Source organism: Camelus ferus, chromosome 8, assembly GCF_009834535.1.
Source record: "Camelus ferus isolate YT-003-E chromosome 8, BCGSAC_Cfer_1.0, whole genome shotgun sequence".
NCBI lineage: Eukaryota > Metazoa > Chordata > Mammalia > Artiodactyla > Camelidae > Camelus > Camelus ferus.
Window position 1 is genome coordinate 35,220,277 of NC_045703.1, and position 21,305 is coordinate 35,241,581.

The window sequence follows — 21,305 nt, forward strand, 5'->3', positions numbered from 1 at the left end:
GTCATCCACCCAAGCCTAGGAGATAAGGTAAATTAATTTTCTTTCTGTGAGCTGCATATATCAAATGTTCTGTTTCTGACCTTTTACCTTTGATGATTAAAATCCGTTCAGTTTGCAAGGTTTAGTGCTTTTTGGATTTAATGTATTTTGTTAGTACTGCTTCTAAATAGGCGATGTCCTCCCTTTTCTCTGAGAAGAGAGTAAAGCCGAATTCGGGAGAAAGGGAGGAGTAACAATTTTGGAGAAGGCGAGGGGAAGAGGGCAACAGCCCCGGTAGTAAAGTTCTCTACGGTTTCCTCGTTTTCCTCTCACCGAGCTGTACCGAATCAGCTCCTCCCCTTGGGCCTCCAAAAGTATCCTTCGGTTGGGAGTGATTCTAGAATCGAACCCGAAGCGTATGGGTTCATTAGAAACTAAAGCAAGTTGGAGCCAAAGAGGCCTGGCAGGGTAAGAGCTGCGTGGAGTCGGGGCCCGAGGGGAAGGGAAGATCGCGTGCAGCTCCGAGCCGAGAGTGCCGGGAGAGGAGGAGCGGGGAAAACGGGGCCAGCAGGAGGTCGGGGTCCCGCAGTGGAAGGGGGTCTCTGTTCTCCCCTCCCCATCTTCGCCTCCCCCGGCTCTGGTGACGTTGCGGTTTCCTCCTCCCTCCAGCCGAGCTTCAGCCCCCGCCGCGTCCCGCCCTCCTCCCCTTTCGCCCACACCCCACCCTCCCGCGCCGGCCCGGCTCGCAGTACCGCCGCCCGAGGCTGCAGCGGCGCATCCTGTGGCGCGGCGCCCACCCGCACCCATGGCGCGGCGGGCGCGCTGAGGGCTCGGCTCCGAGGGCGCCGGGGGCCCAGGCGCCCTGGAGTGAGGGGGGCCGGGAAGTGGTTCCGGAGCCTGGGCCCAGGCTGGGGAGGCGGCGCCGGAGAGGACGAAGCCGCAGCGGGGAGCGGTAAGCCGAGGGACGCGCGGGTGCTGGGCAGGGACGCGCGGCGGGCGCCGCTCTGGGCCCCGCAACGGCGCAGCTTTCTTCTGGAGTCTCTGGTGGGGTGGCCTGCCGGGCTGGCCGGGCGCGGCGGGAGGCATGCGGAGAGCCACGTACTCCGCCAGAGCCCGGCTCGGCTGGGCTCCTGGCGGGCGCGCGAGGCGTGAAGCCGGAGCCGGGGATCCCCGGGCGGCGGGGCAGCTTTTAGCCCCTTCCCACCCTTGAGCGCCCGGCGCAGAGCGGGGCGCACCGTCAGAACCCGGAGATCCCTTTTGGTGCATCGGGTCCGGCCGGCTCAGCCGCAGTTTTCCGGACGGCCTGCGGGGCTCTGGCTTTCTTCTGCCCAGTTGGGTGGCACACTTATCACCCTCCTGCGACCCTCCGCTAATTGGGGGTGGTAGTGGTCGTGTGCCGATCCGGCCGCTGGCAGCCCGCCTCTGCGCCTGCGGAAGCCTGGGAAGCACATCCCGAGCCTCCCCCAGACGCTGGATTCCAGAACCGCTTGGCTCCGCCGACACTCGGAGAGTGTTGGTAAACCTCACTCCCAGGCAGCCCCTGGTGGCGGGCTTGGGGGCTGGGAGGGGTTGGGGGTGGGGGCTTGACTCACAGGCTGGGAAGCTCTGCGGGCAATGCCACATAGGCTCACGATCTGTCGCGGCTGGAATCTGAGCTAACTTTGTGATCCGAGAACTCTCTTCTTCATCGCTCATTGCAGGCATCAGCTCCGCTTAGGCTGGCTGGCATTAAAGATGGAAACCGAATCTATTGCTTAAAAGTAGGGATTTTTCCTTAGATAAGGCAATGACACTTTTAGTTTCTAGGGACCTCTGTGTTATAAAGTTCTTTAAAAATTTGTTGTAGAGAGTCATGGTTTAGTTAGTTACATTAAATTTGAGAATGGATGTTCTCACTTAGAAATAGTTTCAAAACAATTTTTTCCCAATACTTTTTCACATTATAGACCTTAACTTTTTCAGGAATTTCCTTTTCTTCAGTTCTTTAAAATAAATTTCTCAATAAATGATGACCTCTATGAAACGAAATATGATATGCATTATTTTACAGACTGATCAGACGTTACTAGTAAAATGAGATTGCAAAAATGTACTGTGCATGAAAGAAATAAAATACAGGATAATCTGAGTATTTGTGTATCATATGCTACTCTTTTCTTTTAATATCACCATACAGATACGTACTTTTATGAAGTGTATAGCTAGAATGTGTTCTAGTAAAAATGGAAAGGAGAAAATACTGAATTTGATGCTTCCATCATCTAGTGACCCCTCTGTGTGGGTTCAGCAAAAAGTGCAAGACAGTGCTGGTTACTTAGGAGGCATACAGAGAGATAAAAGAAGCTGCCCTGGCTCTCTTGGAGCTATTGTAGAAAAGGATAAACCATAAATAAACAGCATCTGAGAGTTTGAAGCATCATTTTTCATTGATTGCTATATGATGTCACTATCAGTTTCATCAAGTTTTCGTTAAATAAAAACAGTGGCCTATATAGTACATTTTTACATTCAGATTAAAAAATATTGATAGTATAGTCACCAAGTAAAAGAGAATTCTAAAAAAAAAAAAAAAAGTTGGATAAAGAGGTAAATTTGCAACAGAACACAGAATAAACCTTTGTCATCATGGGGATTACTAGGACCTTCCTGGTCCTGCTGGGTAGAAGCTGTTTAAAGTTCCTCCCTCTGAGGTTAGGGGCCTGGCTGTGGCAAGGCACCTGGTAAGAATTTAGCTAGGTTTGCCACATGGGGTGGGGACCATCATAGTGCCAACATTTGTGTGTGCATCTACTTTCATGTTTGTAAAATTAGTCCACAAATTAGCTAATAACAGGTTTTCAGTGAGATTTGTTGTCCTGCCTAATATCCCACAGTGCTGCCTTGAGAGGACCTGGTGGTCATTGGTGAGGTAAAGTTCTTAATTTCACAGATACTGCCCTGCCCTTCCCAATACCTCATTATATGGACTTTTTTTTTTTTTTTTTAATCTCTGAAGTGTTTTAAGATCACAGATGAAAAAGCATTCTGCAGTTAAACAAAACATTCGTTTATACATCTTTTAATATTTTTTGTGGTGGAATATTTTGGTATTTATTTCTCTTGCCTTGGATTACACTGTGTTACATGAAAGAAATTACATGATTTCCACTCAATATTATGATTTCAACAAATGATTGAAGAGGAATAAAAGAAGATACAATATTTAAATTTAGATTTTAATGTATCAGTACCCTTTGTTTTCCAAAGGAGTAAAGAAACTAATAAAAGAATAGAGTTTTGTAGTTTTACCATGCATTATTAATCATTAGCATGTTTGTGTCCTAAATATAGTAAACATTCTTACCCTTTTTCACCCTACTTCCTTATTAAAAAAAAGAAAGAAAGAAATACTATTATTGTCCTGGGATGTGTTTGTGGCAGGCCTTCACAAGAACTTGTGGTAGAAGGAACTTGATCATCATAGTGGATACTGTTATTCCATTTACCAAGAGGGGCTGGATCTTTACTATTGTGAAGGAGTGGATAAGGCCCAGCAACCTTTCTGAAAGAATGGGTCCAAGCAGAGGACAGGGCAGTTATTACTATATTACTATACTAAGTGCCTTAGGGTTTGCTCATCTTGGAATTACATTATCTTCCCCTATAGTGATTTGCAGAATAAAATCTTTGAAAGTCACCAAAATTAGCAGTAGATGTTTGCATGACACAATACAATCCTGTCTACCTAGAGTCAGTGCCCAACATGGGAATTAGGCAAGTGTATAAGCCCAGAGTACCAAAAAGGAGAAATTATTTTCCCATGAAATTCAGGTGGTAAATTAAGGGCAGAATGGGAAGTAGAGATTAAAGTCCTAGATTCCAGAGGCACTATTCCATGCCTCCACTGGGTGATTGCAATAGTTAGAAATGGGTGAATTTCAAAAAGTCTTGGTAGTCCTAATGCCCAACTCTAACAGAAAACGCTCTTTTAAAAATTAAACTTTGCATTTAGTGGATAATATTTTTAATGGAAGTAATTTTTCTTTAAAGAAAATCTTTCTATATATGTTAGTAAATAAATGTCCCAAGTTCTGATCCATCTAACTTTTGTGTTTCACAACTTCCAGTTACATATAAAAGAGTGGTTCAGTTAGGGGATGGTGGAGAGGTACTATAGGAAAGAATCATACTAGAAAGAAAAACAGAAAGTATTGTGGATAGGATAAAGAAGGGCTGTTAGGTTTAATAAACTCTTGCTTACAAATTCATATGCACTTTGACACTTGAAGGAAAGGAAGAGTCCCTGATCATACAGCTACGTGAATGCCTGTATTTTAGAATTGTCTAGTAACTTAACTTTTTTTTTCCAAATAATTCTAATATTTTCATATTTTAGCCTAGTGGAAATGGCGAGTGATGTAGAGCAGATATCTCATCCTCATTTTAGGGGTGTAGAAATGGAAATACTGTGTAAGTAAGAGACTTGTCTATCATTTGCAAGTAATTAGTGGCCTACCTTAAATGTAAAATTAACCTAACTGGCATATTTAATTCTACCTTTCTCCTTTATGACTCCTCATTCATGTTATTAAAGACTCTTACGTTTCATTTTCCTGCAGCTTTAGTTTATTATCCCTTTTAAACACTGCTCACTGCTGTCCATGACCTGTCAGTCCCTAGTATGCTTATGGGCTTCCTACGCTTCTGTAAACTGGCTGTTTACAGACCCTCTTCCCACAGTTCCTTCCTCTCAGTCTGCTGTATCTCTTCTCATGCCTCGTCAGGATTCCATCGTGGGGCCCCCTTCCACTTCCCACAGAGCCCTGGGCTCATCCCTTAGCGCTCGTTAGCTGGCTCGGGTCTTTGGTACTTTACCAGTTGTGTTGCTGCTTCTGCGTGTCTTGGCAGGCTCTGGCCTATTGAGTGTGGATTTCAGATCCTCTGTCAGAGGCCCAGAGTATAACCCTGTAGGAGGCAGAGTGTTCAGAGAGCCTGTTGAAGATGACAAAAATTGGAAGAGAATGATTTTAATTTGGAAAGAGAAGAAAAGATTGTTGAGGCCGTCTGTTTAGTTCTTGAATGGAGTAGTGTGTTCAGTCCTTAACTCTGAATAACACTATGAATTTTAATGTGCTTTAAGATTACTACTGGATTTTCTTCTTTTTGTTTTGACTCCCTTGGGATATTCCATAAACACAATCTTGGTAAATGTGGTCATCAAATGTTAGTAAACAATTCCTGAAAGAACAGAATTTGCTTCTGTGGTGATATGTAGAAGATATAAACATCCTGGTCATAAGCATGATTTGTTTTGGCATTTTATAATTGGGAATAGTTATAACCATTAGGTAAGTCTAGTCCTGTTTTTAAAAATAAAAGACATGTGCAGTTAACTCTCAATTACACATATATGGCATATCCGGTATAGGTTATTTGTGTCCATCTGCTTTGTCCTAGACAGAGTCAGAGAGGGTTTGCAACTGTGTTTATGTGTCCGCATGCCAAAGACACTTTTTGGTATTATTTATGTAATTAATAGCGCCTCTCTTCTCCCTGATTAATGTGAAAAATAGTAGGATAATCATAGTAAAATTCCCTGTGTGTATTTAAATTAGTTTACATGATCTTTGTTAGTAGAAATTGAATAGGTCCACAGTCATTTAAAAAGCTGTCATTTAAATCTTTCCATCTGAAATATTCATTGCATACACAGATGCCATAGGGTTGTAACTTTGTTGATCAAATCAAGGTTTTTGCATTTTTCTCATGTGTAACAAACTTAGCTACTACACAATAGGCATTTAATGCATGCGGATGTTATACCACAACAAAGCTGAGTCAGCATTTCATAACTCTTAAAAGGAATTTGTAAAGGAAATGCGCTCACCAAGCTTGTGGGTCTGTAATATTTTTATTGATGAAGTATGCAGGCAGTATACTGGCTTTACTGTTGAAGGGTAATGGCTATCGCAAGAAAAATGGGGATATTTGTTAGCAATTCCTGAAGTGAGAGGTAACAACATTAGGTTGGTTATATAAATTTTAGTGTAAAATGTAGTAATTTGCAGATTATGGTGTGAATCTAGTAGAATCCTCATTTAAAGAAGTAACAGACTACAAACTGACACCTTCATTTAGAGTAGTCCTTTACACTGAAAGTATTGAAAGGGTTATTGCATTTCTGAAGTAAGCTTATACCCAGAGAGTTGCATCAGTGACAAGAAACTCAAGAATTGCGTGATAAAAATCATCAGGTAGTTGAAAAACATTTCATGCCAAGGTGCGCCCGACACCCTGACACCGGGTAGAGTGATAATGATCTAGACAGCCTGGCTGCAGGATGGCACCGCTCACCTTCTTCACAGTTCTGTCAACGTTTCTTCTTGAAACACTGCTATTTTTGTTGTTGGTGTGTATCTGAGGACAGACTATAAGTAGTGGATTTCTCAAATTCCACAAATTCTGGTAAAGAACTTTTCTTGGGGCCTTGGCAGTTGCATGATACCATTCTAGGAGGTACGAATGGGGGCAGGCTCACCAGCCCCACGGATAATCAGGCAGGGGCCAGCTGGATTTAGGAATCACCTGTAGTGTTTACACTTCTCCCGGGGGGGGGGGGGGGGGGGGGGAATGGGCCTGGCAGGAAGGAAAAAGTAGCCTGAGAGGGAATGCTGAACAGCTGTTTTCCATCTTCCCTGAAGAAAAAGAAGAGGAAATCGACTTACAGCAAGTATCAAGAGGGATTTATGCTAAAGACAGGGAAGTTTTTCTGAATGTTTTAACCTTTAGAATGGATTTATGAAGGAGGCCTTTGAGTTCTTCTCTGTTTAGAAAGGTTTAAGTGAAGTTGTCCGGAAGGGATGTTAGCATTTGTCGTCTAGGGTTCTAATTTTATGACTTCTGCTCATCTGGATTTGAAAATCTTAGAAATTAAAGATGATTCAATTATATGAATGAAGAAGAAATGGTCAATTTTAGTGTTTGAAATAAAAGTTGTCTTTAGAGTTTCTACTTAGCATTTTTATTTATTAGTGCAAAGTATTTGCTAACTAGTTAAAATATCGATCATATGTAAGATTGTTTCAACCTTTCATTCAGGCACACATTACAGAAACTGAAAACTTCTCTCCTCTATGCTTTATCTGTTTTCTCCCCAAACAGGTCACTTTCCTCCACATTTCTTTTTTATTTTAGAAAATCTTAAAAAAGAAAAGAATACCCCAAAAAAAGTCTCAGCACCAGACTGTGGTGTTCTATTTGGACTTTCAGTAATATCTTTTACATTTCTCTGCTCTGTTTTTTAATAGTAGACCTGGACTGTCAACAGTAGTCACATGAACGTATGGGGCATTCATTAGCCATGAGTTCAAAACATAGAGGTTACCCATGTCAGTCTGGAAACTTCTCTCATATTCCAAACTTCTTATAGCAGTATTTTTGGTTAAAAAATAACAATGGCATTTATAGAAACAGAATGTAAACTTCGTTTCATTTTTGTTCAGGAATATAGACTCTCTAGTAGAATTAATTCATGGCTTCAGGCCAGTGGTTGTGTTTTAGGCAGGACTTAAGATGTAATTGTCTTAAAAGCAGGTTCATTTTGATGCTGCAAAAGGTGTTGGAAAATGCACACTCAGCCAGTATTGGGTCAGTAGTTTGGGGGATGCCAAGAAGTGAAGCTCAACAATGTCAATGTCTTAGGCAATTGGAATTAAGTGTTTCTACTTAGTTTTAAAAGCAATTTTGAAATGCTTTTCACAGTTACATTTTTCAAAGGAAACTGATTCTTGGAATCACTGAAAAGCCTGCAGTTAACTTAAAAGTAAGAGTGTTTTTTACTGTCTCCCTTAGTTGTGAGGTTAATTTCTTCTTTTCTTCCTCTGTCTTTACCATAAGTCTTATACAAGTTAGAGCCTTTTGGTTCTAACGAGAACCCAGGCAAAGTTAAGAGCAAAATAAGAATCAATTTATTGCTTTTATGCAATAGTTCAATTTATCCTTTCTTAAACTTCTAGTGTGAAATTTTAAGATCTATCTTTTTTCATAAGGAAACCAGTATTGTTCAGACTGAATTTATCCTGTTAACTATGTGCTGTGTTAGGGTTCTAGGATTTTCACCATTAAAGGTTTTAGACTTACTGTGACTCGCATCGAATTATGCTATATAAAATTCAAATTAACAAATGGTGTTTGAGTATCTGCTATGGGAACTTTAAAAATTCAGCTTTACCTCTACTTGTTGAATTTAATGTGGCAAGTTTTAGGTTAAGTTGGACCACTTTCAATATCTTTTTTGGGGAAGAAATGTGTTGGCAGTATTTATGCTACTAAATTGCCATAAAATGATAAATCCTGTGCCTAAAGAAGTTGAATGGAGCTAGCAGTGTTAGGGTGGTTATGCAACAGACCCTTCTTTGTGTGCTTACACCTTTTTTTTTCTTGCTGGTGAGGCCACTGAAGTTTGGTTCAGTGATTTCAAGTTTTAGAAAAGATAAATCTGTGTTACTGGGAATGAATGCTTTGACATATAACTTTTTCCAATGTACTTTTGAACCTGGAGAGTCAGATGAAAGACCGTTATACTTCAGCGATAGAAATACTGAAAGGATGTAGTCATTCAGCAAGTATTTGCCAGGTACTCCTGTGTTTGAGGGGACGTCTGGGTGGAGGCGAAGAGAAGAGGCATGCGAAAGAAATGTGACATGGTTTCCAGCCTTCGGGAGCTGTAAAATCTGGTTGGAGAAGGATAACTGAGTATGAGACTTTATGAGTACAATTAAGTAGGACTGCAGGAAGGAAGACATTGGTGAAGGTCCTTTGGGCAGAGAATACTCAGCTAGAAGAGGGGAAATGAATTTGGCCTCAGAGGATTTTATGCCAAGAAGGGGAGGGGATAAAGCACTGCAAGCAGAGCGGCTGGCTAAATGAAGGCACAGGAAGAGGAATGAGCAGAAGAGTCGGGTGGCTGCCAGGTCGAGAACTCCTTAGAAAAATCATGAGAATTCACTTATCTCCTTTTATGACATGCTCTCTCCTGTCTTCCTTACCTTTTTCATATATTCTTTCATTGTTCTCCACAAATATTTTTTGAAGACGTGTACTGCATGTAAGCATTGGTGCATGACCCTATAGGAAAGACAAAGAAGACTGAGACCCCTGCCTCCCAGCAGCGTATACCTGAGCACGTGGGACCCGCCTCAGATCCCTTCTGGGTCCAGAGAGGACTGAAACAAATGTGAGCAAAGAAGATAACATGTGCCTTCTACTGAGGTATGCGTGTTATTAGTACTAAGTACATACGTTAGTAGGGGTAGTTAAAGCTCTAAACATTCATACTGACCACTTTTGAGAGCCTCATTCAGATACAACCTACTCAGTGCATCCTTCCTTTTTCAGCTCAGCCGGAAGGATTAATTTATGTAAATTTCAGGAGTACTTTGTCATTCTCATGCAAACTCACTTCCTTTTTCTTTAGTGGTTTGGGTAAATATTTTACTTCTTTTGCCATTTTATAAGATGGCATAAGCACTTTCTTGGTTGACATCATCCTCGAATTCCCAAAGAATATTGAGCAATGCATATATGGTGTGGGGCCACAGGGGAGACCACTTGTGGATGGACTTGCTAGGGAAGGCTTCACAAAGAGCACTGTGTTCTTTGAGAAAGATGTGAGGTTGGTGTGGTGCAGGTAGGGGGATTCCCCTGAGAGAGTAACAGTGGGAATCAAGGACAGAAGTGTGAGTTGTACTCAAGCAAGGATGTGCGGATAAGCGTGAAGGGAGAGTTTGTGTAGGGAGGAAATGAGGGATACTGTCGAAAAGGTAGGCCAGAGCTAGACTGTATTATACCTCTAACATGAATTTTTGCAGGACCCAGTTCAATCCGTAACAGACTTCAACTTAGATCTTTTGAGTCCTCTACACTATGCCACAGTGTGCCAATAGGATTGTAAAAAAAGAGAAGGAATCTGGGTTTATATGATGAATAATTAATGAACTGTCCTTGGTTCTTCTGTCTCCACTTTGCCTAGACCTGCACTGTTCCCTGAACAGCTGAGGTGATACACAGCCTTGGGATGTTGGTGTGCTCCCTCCCTGTCTCCTGAAAGGCTCTTCTGCGTTTCTTCTTTCTCACCAACATGACACTCTCTGTGACTTCTTTCCACTTGGGATTGGAGATAAAGATATTAAGATAAGTCTAGGGACATTATACTTGCACTGGATAACTTCAGTCTTCTCTATAAATTTGGATAATATGTCACTGTCTCAAAGTGTAGGTGATAAAGGAAGAATTGAATGCTTTTGGAAAGAGGCAAAAATCTAAAGTAGCAATGGTAAGGATTTTACTGAGGAGTTAATCAGAAATGACTAAGTGGGTAGATCTGCAGCTGGGAGATAAGATAGAAGTTGATGCCTCCCAGGTTTATGGTTGGTATTGAGGTAGAATGGGCAAATAGGATTGAGGTTCCTGAATTGCTGAGGAAGTCAGAAATATCCCCAAACAATAGGAATTACCTGAGAAGATTAAAACGAGTACAGAGACGAATGGTGATTTCAAGTGATAAGTGCCAGGAATGGAAGAGGCTGGCTCCATCTTGCTTGTGGGTGGAGAGAATGGCATTCTGTCTCCAGAGAAGGGCACAACAGAGGAAGTGTCACTGAAAGAGTCCAAGTTACTTCACAAAGTCTTTCATGTAGAAGCATCTTAAGTGACAACTGAGCCCCCCTCCCCTGCTCCGTTTAACTCACGAATCGCCTGACAGGGGATCATCCTGTCTCCACATTCAGTTAGGACAAGACATGAGAAGAAAGTATAAGAAATAAGATTAGTACAAAAGGAGTTTTCTCCAGCATGGATGAAGAGAATTCCATCAGGTTTGACTAAAAGAAGTAGCGAGGTAGAATCTGGTTATGAGCAGAGATGGGGTGAAATGGGTAAGGTAGATATGAAGGGTATATGCCTAGATTAGGAGATGCTAAATACAGAAAAAAATATATATAGCTAATTCACCAATATGAGGATATAGACACCAAGTTAAACATTCATGAACTTGGACATACACACAGATGCAAACATTAAATATCAGGCATCTTTCAGGCTGTGAGTTGGGGTATTTCTGGCAGGGGATGTTTTTTGGCCTCTAGATCTCTGACTATCAATTCAGAAATTATTGTCGTAGTCTGCACAGTGTGCATAGTCTCCAGCAAGCTTTTCCTCAAAAATTGTTTCCTGACTAGTAACATATGATAGGTCTGTGAAAAATTACCTTAATAAGTTTTTAGCACAAAATAGTAGGAATAATGTAGGTATGAAAGGAAGAATTATTCATTAGAAGGCATCCTTATTCTTTTGAAATCTCTATATTAAAGAAATGTTGGCAGTACAGAGGATTTTTTTTAAAATTTCTAAATAATAGCACTAACAAAACTCTTATACCAAACCATTAAATAATGATAATAATTTTGGGGAATGTGGTTAAAAGTGGGGATGTGAAGGGAATCACTTTAAATTTCAAGACAAAACAACCTCAGTAAAAGTCCTAGCGTTGAAACAGTCATCTAGCAGAAAGGGGCCCTGGCCCATCTGGGCATGAGGAGAGAGTGGAGTGGTAGGATGTCTAATCCCATTAAAAATGGATTGAAAAAATCTTGAGAAAACCCATGAAAACCATTCATGGAATGCTGGGAAACGAGGGAGTGAACTGTGATCAGAAGTGGGCCAGCCATATTGACAAGGATACAGCCAGCCAGCCAGCAGCCTCAGTGTAGGGCAAACGTGGAGCTTTGTGTCTGAGAGAGGGTTGGGAAGGCACCTGGTTGCGTGGTGGCAGCTCTCAGTAAACTCTGTAATAATTGCCCACAGCAGCCTTGAAATGTTCAAGCATTGTGGTACATCTTACCTCCAAATGGTTTATCTTGGTGCATGAAAGATTTTTCTATTGCTTCTTTTTATGTAGTTGTATTTCTATAGCTATCTAATTGTATATATAACTATCTCTGAGTATTTAAAGGTTTACATTTTAACACGTTAATTAAAATCATCTATTCAATGAGTATTTTCTGTTTTTTAAGTGCCGGGCACTCTTAGATGTTGGGATATAGAAGAAAGCAAAGTACCCTCAGGGAGCTTACATTCTGGAAGGAGGGGCCAGGCACAGAAAAGAAGTAAGTAAATTATATAGTAGAGTGGAGGGTTATAAGAAAGTGCTGTGAAGAAAAATAAAACCCAGAAGGGAGTTAGGGAATGGTGGTGGTTATGTGTGGTAAGGATGTAACTTATGTAAGGTGGTCACATCTGGCCTCACTGAGAAAGTGACATTTGAGCAAAATCTTAAAGGAGATGAGGGAGCAACCCCTGTGGATTTCTAGGCAGAAAGAACAAGCACACAGGTGCTGAGAAGGGAGCATAGTCCACGTGTACAAGAATAGCAGGAAGGTCACATGGCCGGAATGGGGAAAGAGATGGGAGAGTTGTAGGACGTGAAGGCAGAGGTAACACAGCCAGGCCATGTGATGACTTCCGAGCTACTGTCCTCAGTGCTGACAGTTGGGCGCACTTACTCTGAATGAGATGGAAAGAAGCCATCAGAGGGTTTTAAACAGTGTTGACACAATCTTGAGTTATGGTTGAACAGGATGGCTCTAGCTCTTGTGCTGAGAATGACCATTGGAGGTGAGGGCAAAGGCAGGGAGACTAGTTTGGAGACTATAGTTTGCAGTAATTCGGACAAGACAAGATGTGGCTGTTATGGTGGTAGCGAAAGTGGCTGGATTCTGGATGTATTTTGAGGATGGAGCCAACAGAATTTGCAGATGGTCTGAATGTGGAGACAGGGTGGGGAAGGGAAGGAGGGGGAATTGTGGGGCCTGAATTGCCGACAGGATTGGATGCCAGTAACTGAGACTGAGATGGGGAAGTCTGAGAAGGCATGCCTGCGTCTTTGGGTTAATTACATCTCTCTCATTGTTTTACAAACCAAGTCTGTGGTATTCTGGGTTTTGATTATGATTCATAGGAGGACGTCTGGAAAGTACTCAGGGGTTTTGATGCCAAAGAACTATGATCTGTGAGACAAAAATGAGGATCAATGGAAGTACATATAAAATTTTTTGAAAATGTGAAAGGCAGCAAAAAAATGGTAAAATTTATCATTGAGTATTTGAAGACTGAAAACATGGAAGAATGCTTGACTATCAGTAAGAAGTGAAAAAGAGCTTTGTGTATAGTGATAAAAAGATCATGCTGTATATCCTCATCCAATAGAGGAAATTTTAATTTTTATGAAATGAACTAGAATTGTATGTTTAATGCCAGCAAATTACTTTCCCATGAAAGTCTTTTAAGCCTTTTGCTTAACATCTATGTATTTCGGTTTTAGAAAATACCTGAAGCTTTTAAGCAGTCTGTAAGTTAATTATATGATGCTGTGTCCTTTGCTTCAACAGCAACATCCTTGGACAGAATCATTTTTCTGAGTTTAAGGCAGAAAAATATCAAAAGTTGAATAAAGAGAAAGATTTGATGAAAAATATCACAATATTTTCTTTTCTAATGGGAGGGACAAAGTGTTATAGCAAGACTCTCAGAATTCTAATCGGTATTTAGAGGATTGAACTAAAAAGGAGGTTGGGGAGACCCCAAGACCACCACTGGGCTCAGTGATTCACTAGCAAGACTCAAAAAGCTGTTATAATTGTGGTTGTGGTTTAATACAACCAATGAATAGAGATCAAAATCAGCTAGGGGGAATGGTGCATGGGGCGAAGTCCGGGAGAAACCAGGCACAGGCTTTCGGGTGTCCTCTCCTAAAGTGTCCTGTGGAAGTTCCACTCCCAGCAACAACGTGTGACAACACATGCAGTGTGTCTCCAGCCAAGGAAGCTCGCCTGAGCCTTGGTGTCAGGGCATTTATTGGGGTTTAGTCATGTAAATATGCAGTGCCTGCGTGAATGACTTTAGCTATTCAGACTTAGCTCCCAGAGCAAAGACAAGAGTTTATCATCAATCACATTGTTAATATAAACTATCTGATCGAACTGGTACCACATGGCCCAAGGCCTCAGAATACAGAAAGACCTCTTATCAGGCAGAATATTATAAGGGCTCAGAGCTCATCTCGCATGAGCCAGACAAGGGCCAGTCCTCAAGACAGGCCTTTCTTGGAAGTATGTAGGGTTTGAGCAATAGGTCTGCTGAGTTAACCCTTTCCTGCATGGCATGATAGGGCCTTGAATGTGGTATTAGTGCTTCTTAGAGTCTTTATCATTAGAGGGTAAACTTATAGGACCTGATGTTCGAGGAAATGACAAAAGGTTACATAATCCAAATATACATAGTTTTAGATAAATTCTTAAGTGAGTGAACCAGAGGAGATTATATATAAGAGGTTAAAAGTGGTTTGTGGTACTTTGCCTGAAAATCTATGATTGATGTCATGACTTATCCCACAGAAGTTTGTAGATACTGACCTATGAGAACAGAAGAACTGACCTGCAATTATGTGGTATTGGCTGGAATCAGGAAAGAGGTGGAAAAGAGGAAAGGTAGCCCGGTAGTTGATGTTGAGGCAGAGGAATTGGCTCATGGAATTATGGTGGCTGATCTGCTGTCTGCAAGCTGAAGCCCAGGAAAGCTGGTGGTGTAAATCCTAATCCAAGAGCATGAGAAAACTGGTGTCCCATCTCATCCGGTCAGGCAGAGAGAGACGGAGGGAGAGAGATAGGGATGGAAGGGGAGGATTTTTACCTTCCTCTGCCGTTTTGTTCTGTTCAGACCTTCAGTGGATTGCATGAGGCTCACCCACATCTGAGAGAGCAATCTGCTTTACTCGATCTATCAATTCGAATGTTAACTTCTTCAGGAAACCTTTTCACAGACACATCCTAGAAACCAAATACCTGGGCACTCTGGCCAGTCAGGTTCACACATAAAATTAACCATCACAACCAGTAAGAAAAGGAGTTGTGTACCTCAAATCAAAGAGGGAGATTTGGTTACAAAATTAAAGTTTGTTTTATCCAGAAATTCAAGGAACTACATTACCAACTGAAAGTTAATGTATAATGTCATTTGAAAGTTAATGTATAATGTCATTTATGGGAAGTAGAAAATATTTCAATCAAACATCAGATTTTTAAAAATTTATGTTCAGAAGTAATTTTTTTTTCATGTTTTAAATTTCATCAAGACTGATGTTGCTACGTTTAGGGTATTTTTCTGATATTGTAAGCACATATATATCAGTATGGTATATCAATAAGCTTTATCACTCTGTAGAAAATTTGGATGGTGGGGCTGGAGGCTAGGGCTTCTGGACCCCGGCAGGGGTCCCAACATGTCCTGTTGGATGCAGGCCCCGCCTGGCCTTAGGAGACATAGATTTTAGGGGGTGACTGGACCCAGGACCTCTGGATGGTAGGGATACCAGTGCGTCTTAGGGATGTCTGGCAAGCAAGAGCCTCAGAGCTCTTGCCCGGCTGATAAGACACTTTACTGCCCAGTTAGTGGTCAGAGGGGTGCAGAAGGGCTGGGATATGCTCGGGAGATCTGTAGCAGAGGGGGCCACCCGCCAGGCCCAAGGTGGCTCTAGGTCTTCCGGTGTGACAGGCCTGGTGTGTCCCCTCCCCAAAATGCCGTGTCCAGACCGTGGACCCTAAGGTGTCTCTGCTGCTGTGATGCCGCCCCTCCCCTCACCCCAACCTGGAGCAGGTACAGGCTGAGCTGAGCCCAGCCTAAGACCATCACCCACTACCAGGGTGGGACAGGGCCATCACTGCCGTCTGGGAGAGCCAGCTACTGGCCCAGCCCTGGCTCTCTGATGCTCCCAAGTTCCAGCTGCACTACCCCCCACCCTCGTTGGCCACTGGCTGGCCCGGGCCACAGTTGCTCCTGTGCCTGGGCCTTACTTCCTACAGAGACTTCTTTGGCACCAGCTGGGCCAGCCCAGCTGCCAGGCTGCGACCAGCAGGGGCCCACCGACTCGGGGAACAAGCAAGCCTCCCTGGCGGACCCCTGGGGGTGGGCGCCACTCTGGCCACCATTGACGATTTCCCCGTCTTCCCGCGCCGCCTTGGGCAAGTGGCTGAGGCACCTGAGCCGGTGGATATGCCCAGTGGACATCCTGAGCCTCAGGCCCCAGGCCCAGGTGACAGCCCCCTGCACAAGGACCTCCCTGGGGGTGCTGGGGGTGCACGAGCTCTTCTCCAGTGTCCTTGAGGCGATGTGTGAGGAAGGGAACCCGCCGCTGCTCGCCCCCAGCCCGCAACGAGACCCGCTCCGCGTGTGCCAGTGCCGAGTGCTGAGGAAGCACGACGTGAGCCGAGGGCCTGAAGCCCATGAACCCACGGGAATCATCTTTGTGGAGACACAGTGCGGGCAGGCTGCGGGAGAGGGAAACGTGGGCAGGGCGCGGCCGCTCCGCCGAAGGCGCCATCTTCCTCTACAACCGCGTCCCGGGGCGTCCGCCCCGGTCGCCCTGCAGCCCCCGGCCCTGTTACCACAGCATGGAAGACAATAAAGGACTTTATTCAAAAAAAAAAGAAAAGAACTTGGATGGTGAAGAAATAGTTTGAAATTTGAAAACTTCTCTTCTCCTCAGATGTGTTCAGTTACTTGAAATACGCACCCTTAAAATTATAAACGTGCAGTTGAGCAGGTAGAAGGGCCAACCTCTGGGCATCGAATACTATATATTGGTAAAAATATTTGGCATTTTTAGTCTCTTGAAGAATCTGCAAGGTTACGAACACACGATGCATTGTACCGATTTTAAAAATAACCTCCTGTGAGTGATAGTCTGTGAAGCGCTTCTTCCTGGCGTCGTGGCGCACTTCCTCTCAGCTGGACTGACCTTGGTCTTCTCATTGACAAGATGATGACAACTGCTAGCATTTGTTGAACTCTTTTCTAAATCCCAGGCACCCTTTTCATGCTTGAAGCTAATTTAAGATCACAGAAATCCTGTGAGGAGGGTGTTAATATTATTCATTTTACAGAGGAGGAAACAGGAACCAAGCTAAGGATGTGGTGGCGCTGGGATTCAGGCTCTGGAAGCCTGGCTCCTGCTTGTGCCCTTGACCACTAATCGGGTGCTGAGGTGAATGACGGGAATTAGTATTTTGGGGGGACACTTACCAGAAAGTGTAAAGTACCTTATAGGCGTTACGTCATTTAATCTCCCAACTAGCCTGTGAGACAATACCATCTTTATCTTTATTTTAAGTAAGGGAGTAGGGTTGGAGAGTTAGCTTGTCCAGAGTCATACAGGGGTGAAAAAAGTCACTCTGACCCCAGTGCCAGCCCTCTTAACCTCCTCATCCTGAATCTATGGTAGGAAGAAGAATTTTAATTTAGTTTTCATGGGCATTTCATGGTTTAGCCGAACTGTTATTTGAAACTGTATGAGGTTATATTTAGCTATTGACTTCATTATATTTATTCATCTTCTTTTCATGCTTTATGTTTTTAGTCAGTAATGCCAGAAAAGAGAGTTTTCATGGTTAAAGTTGTTGCTGAGAAAGCCCCTTCAGAAAATCTTCAGACCCTTCCAGAAAATCTTTGATTACTTACTGTTAAGAAAAATTTTGAAAAGCAAGATTGTCTTTTGGGGCAAGGTACGGTAAGTTAAGTAAAAACTTAAATAAATTGCTTTGGACTAAGGGAGAATTCCTACTCATCTTTATTGGCAGAAGGAGTAATACAGGTACTGCAGTTTAAAAAAGCCCTCAGAAACACCAGTTTCTTAGACTTTTATCCTATAGTTATTTAGGGCAGAGCATAGTTTTTCTTGTTTTTTTGTATCTTCATACCTAGTACAGTTCCTGGATTTAATAGTTGCTTAATACATAGCTGAATGGATTAATTTTTACAAGAAATTCTTATCTCCAATATAGATAGGGAATTAATATTCCAATTCTGGGAAACAATACAGTGGAAAACTGAATACAGATAAATTACTACTTTTTTAAAAGATTCAGAATACAAAAAAAAATCCACTTAATTACACTCAACATTAAATTATTCTGAAAATAATATCAAAATAAAAAATTCTGATAATACTTTCCTCTACTGTCATTCAACATCATCATTAAGAAATCAATTAAATTTGTAACAAAGAAGTACCAGTCAGAAGATGTCCAGTTGTTACACTGCTAAGTGAACTAGAATTAGATGAACTTATAGCTTGTCTTAGAAAGTATAACCATTTCATTTTCTCCTTGAGCCTTCTTGCAAGCAGAATTAAATATTCTAGTAGTTTCATCTGTGACTCTGTAGACCCCCTCACCTCTATTCTGCTCTCTTTGCCTCCATGAAAATGGTACATATTTTGCTTCTCTCTGCATTCTGTAAGACAACCACTCTCTCAAAAGCTGGCTTTTAATGGTGTTTAGTTTTGTAGTAATGAGTACCAGGCAGAACTCTTCTACTGAATTATGCGTTTGGTTTGATAGCCACTAAATTACTCATTCAAGTAGTCTCTGGTGAATGGGAGATGGAGCCTTCAGACTTGACATCAGAAAATATCTATGGCCATTTAAAGCATAATTTAGATTAATTACTCTTCTCATATATGGAAGTTATACATTTATTGTTGGTGTACGAAAAGTGAGCTTCAGATTAAATTGTGATAAAATGTGGTATCTTTACAAAAACTTTCCTGGGACAGTGTAGAAATGTTCTTTGCACAGAGCTGCACTTAACTTAGAAACCTAACCCAAAGTTTCTCCAACATTGAGTGTGAAGGTGGCGAACACCATTATTATACACACTGTGGTTTTGCTGTGTGGGTTCAGGGTTATAATTACTCCCTCAGTAGTGTGTGTAAATTCTTGGGGGTTCCATATGTTTTAATTTCGTATTGTGGATTTTTGTTTGGAAATGACTTTTTGGGGAGATATATTTCATTTCACCCTTAAATAAGGAAACAATAAGCCCTCAGTAAAAAGAACTTTCATTTTGATTAAGAGCCCTTGGGTTTAAAGTTTTCTTTTTTGGCTGAGTTCACAGGCTTTACACATCAGGGAGTGTAATTTTAGGGAATGATTGTATAGCACCAAAACCATATGTTTTCTTAGCATTTGACATATTTCAGAATGTTAGATTTATTTTACTACAAAAATTTACCAAGGACATATAAGGCTTTATTTTGATATTGAGGAAAAATCATTAAAAAAATTATCCTAATTATACATTTAATGAAATTGAAATAGAAAAGTAAGGAGAACTTAATATATATATATATATTCCATTACTTAAAATATGTGGAAACAGTGAAATAGTATGTATGGGACCACAGCAAGATGTTTTTCAAATACTTGGAAATAGGTTTCTTTGAGAGTTAAATCCTAAAATAGATCAGAGCAGGAAATATGTTGCTCTGCTTGGATATATTAGTGCTTTCGGGCCATTAGTTTGCCTGAAACCTCATTGGAGACCTAAAGAGGGAGGGAACTTGGGTTTCACGGAAACATGAATAAGGAGGAGTTGTGGTTGCTAACTTCTGCAGGGTCTGCACATTTTCCAGGGGAGAGGGTACGATGTCAGGGGCATTTGGTTGTCTGGTTCGTTGACTGTTTTAACCCTTCGTGGGAAGGGCACGTTCAGTTCCAGTGTGGGAGGTGTAACTGTGCTGATCATATAATTACCTACAGGGCCTGTCTGTTGGGTTGGGAAAACTGAACAGCTGCTGTTGGGCTGAGCTTGGTAGGAGTGGTGGCAGGAGCTGTGGGGGATATACATTTTACTCTTCTTTCCTAAATATCATTAAAATTCAATTCAAAAATTTCATTTTTAATGATATCCCAGGGGCATCTGTGACATACTGACATCACAGCCTCCTTTCAAGTGCAGTTATGGTGGTGATCTTGACTGATTGAGTTGCTCCAAGCCCAGGGCCCTTCCCACTGCCTTTGTTGTGATTCCTTGTTCCCCCGGCAAATATCTATAATCATTTTACTTCCTGTATATTTTTCTGATGAAGTCAGAAAATATTTCCCAATCTGTCTGATGGTTGTATTTCTTATAAATGAATGCATTGATATTCTGGTTTTATGTATGTTGGGGAGGAGAAGGGTTTTAGTTTTAACATCAGGTAGCGCCCCCCAGGATGATCAGCTGAGATACTGATGACATTGACTGCTCCACGATCAGATCCTGGACTGAGGTTAAATCACCAACTCTGGCAATGACCGCACATGTCATCTAAGTACTCATGGATCCCTTCCATAATATAAACTCGTTACTAGGAAACAGCTCCCAGCCAGAGATTGTATTTTTCAGCCGTTATTGTATCACTGGGCCTTTCTTTTGAAAGAATACAGTAAGAAGCAGTCGCCTTTGGTACACTAAGAATAACTGGCCTTGGGAAGCAGTCAAGCTCAGATAATAGTTTATTCAATTTTTATCCTTTTCTTTGGGGGCAAAGCCCCCAACAAATACTTGGGAAATTTCAAGGGTCGCATGCTTTCCTTTCCAGTGAGTGTTGAGCTTACTGTGAGTGATGTGTTCAAGAGTCAGGAGCATTGTGTTCGAGTTTCAACTAATTCTCTTAACACATGGCATGACCTTGCCCAAGTCAGTTGACATCTCTGGTTCTCTTTCTTTTACTTATAACATTTAGTTTCTTTCAAATAAAATATTTTATGGGTAGGTTAATAATCTTGCATATCTGGAACTTCTTCCTTTTTATTAAGAATAACAAATATTTATTGAGTTCTTACTTCATGTCAGGTTGTATGCAAAATAAGTACTTCACATAATACTTAATTATATTTAATTGCCCCTGAAGTGGGGACCATTTTATGGATGAGAGAATGGGGGCTCTGAGAGCAGAAGACAACTGATCAAAACTAGTAGACAGCGGTGCTGGGACTTATACTCCTGTCTGCCCAGCTCCATACCCATAATGTTCGTCATAATGCTGTGCTCCTTACACTTGGCACATGTTGTAAGATGGTTTTTCATCCATCTTAGTCTGGGACATGGTTTGCTTTACATAGGGTGATTTCTCACTTCCATCCTCATACATTCTAAATTTCTAAAGCCAGAAGGATTGAAAGGACTTTTGTACTACTGTGTGTTTCATTTATAAATAGTCCCAGACTATTTGGAAACCCACTTCACTTTTGAAACTTGATGTACTAGTATAGGTTTCCATTCTTTTCCTTCTCAGCATACTCTTTCTATGCTTTCTTTGTGTAAGAATGGCAAAAATGGAACCTTTAATGTTGTTGAATGTTAAAATTTTGGTTAAAGGAGAGGACCTTGATTTAGGATTTAGGAGGTTCAGATTCTAGTTCTGCCTCTGAAGCTTATGCTAAGATATTGTGAGAGTAACTCTTAATAGTGTT

At 41.8% G+C, this 21,305-nt stretch overlaps 2 protein-coding genes and 1 pseudogene across 7 annotated transcripts in view; 2 read left to right on the forward strand and 1 right to left on the reverse strand.

Moving 5' to 3' along the window:
- Window positions 1–261: 261 nt before the first annotated feature.
- Window positions 262–21,305, forward strand: part of DSE (dermatan sulfate epimerase) — a 61,911-nt gene continuing 40,867 nt past the window's right edge. Inside the window, exons 1-2 of one of the 6 annotated variants that reach the window (XM_032484745.1) lie at window positions 796–931; window positions 9,052–9,228. The gene's annotated coding sequence lies outside the window, so the exon portion shown is untranslated. Of the gene's footprint in view, window positions 448–732; window positions 932–9,051; window positions 9,229–10,039; window positions 10,150–12,028; window positions 12,123–21,305 lie in introns of those variants that run through there. The other 5 variants (XM_014566352.2, XM_014566353.2, XM_032484746.1 and 2 more) reach the window with 5 other exon arrangements.
- Window positions 414–1,674, reverse strand: LOC116665390 (translation initiation factor IF-2-like). Its single transcript, XM_032484880.1, is given in 3 exon segments — window positions 414–875; window positions 878–1,165; window positions 1,213–1,674. Coding segments are annotated over 3 exon segments (1,212 nt in total).
- LOC102507220 lies at window positions 9,759–16,529 on the forward strand (annotated as a pseudogene).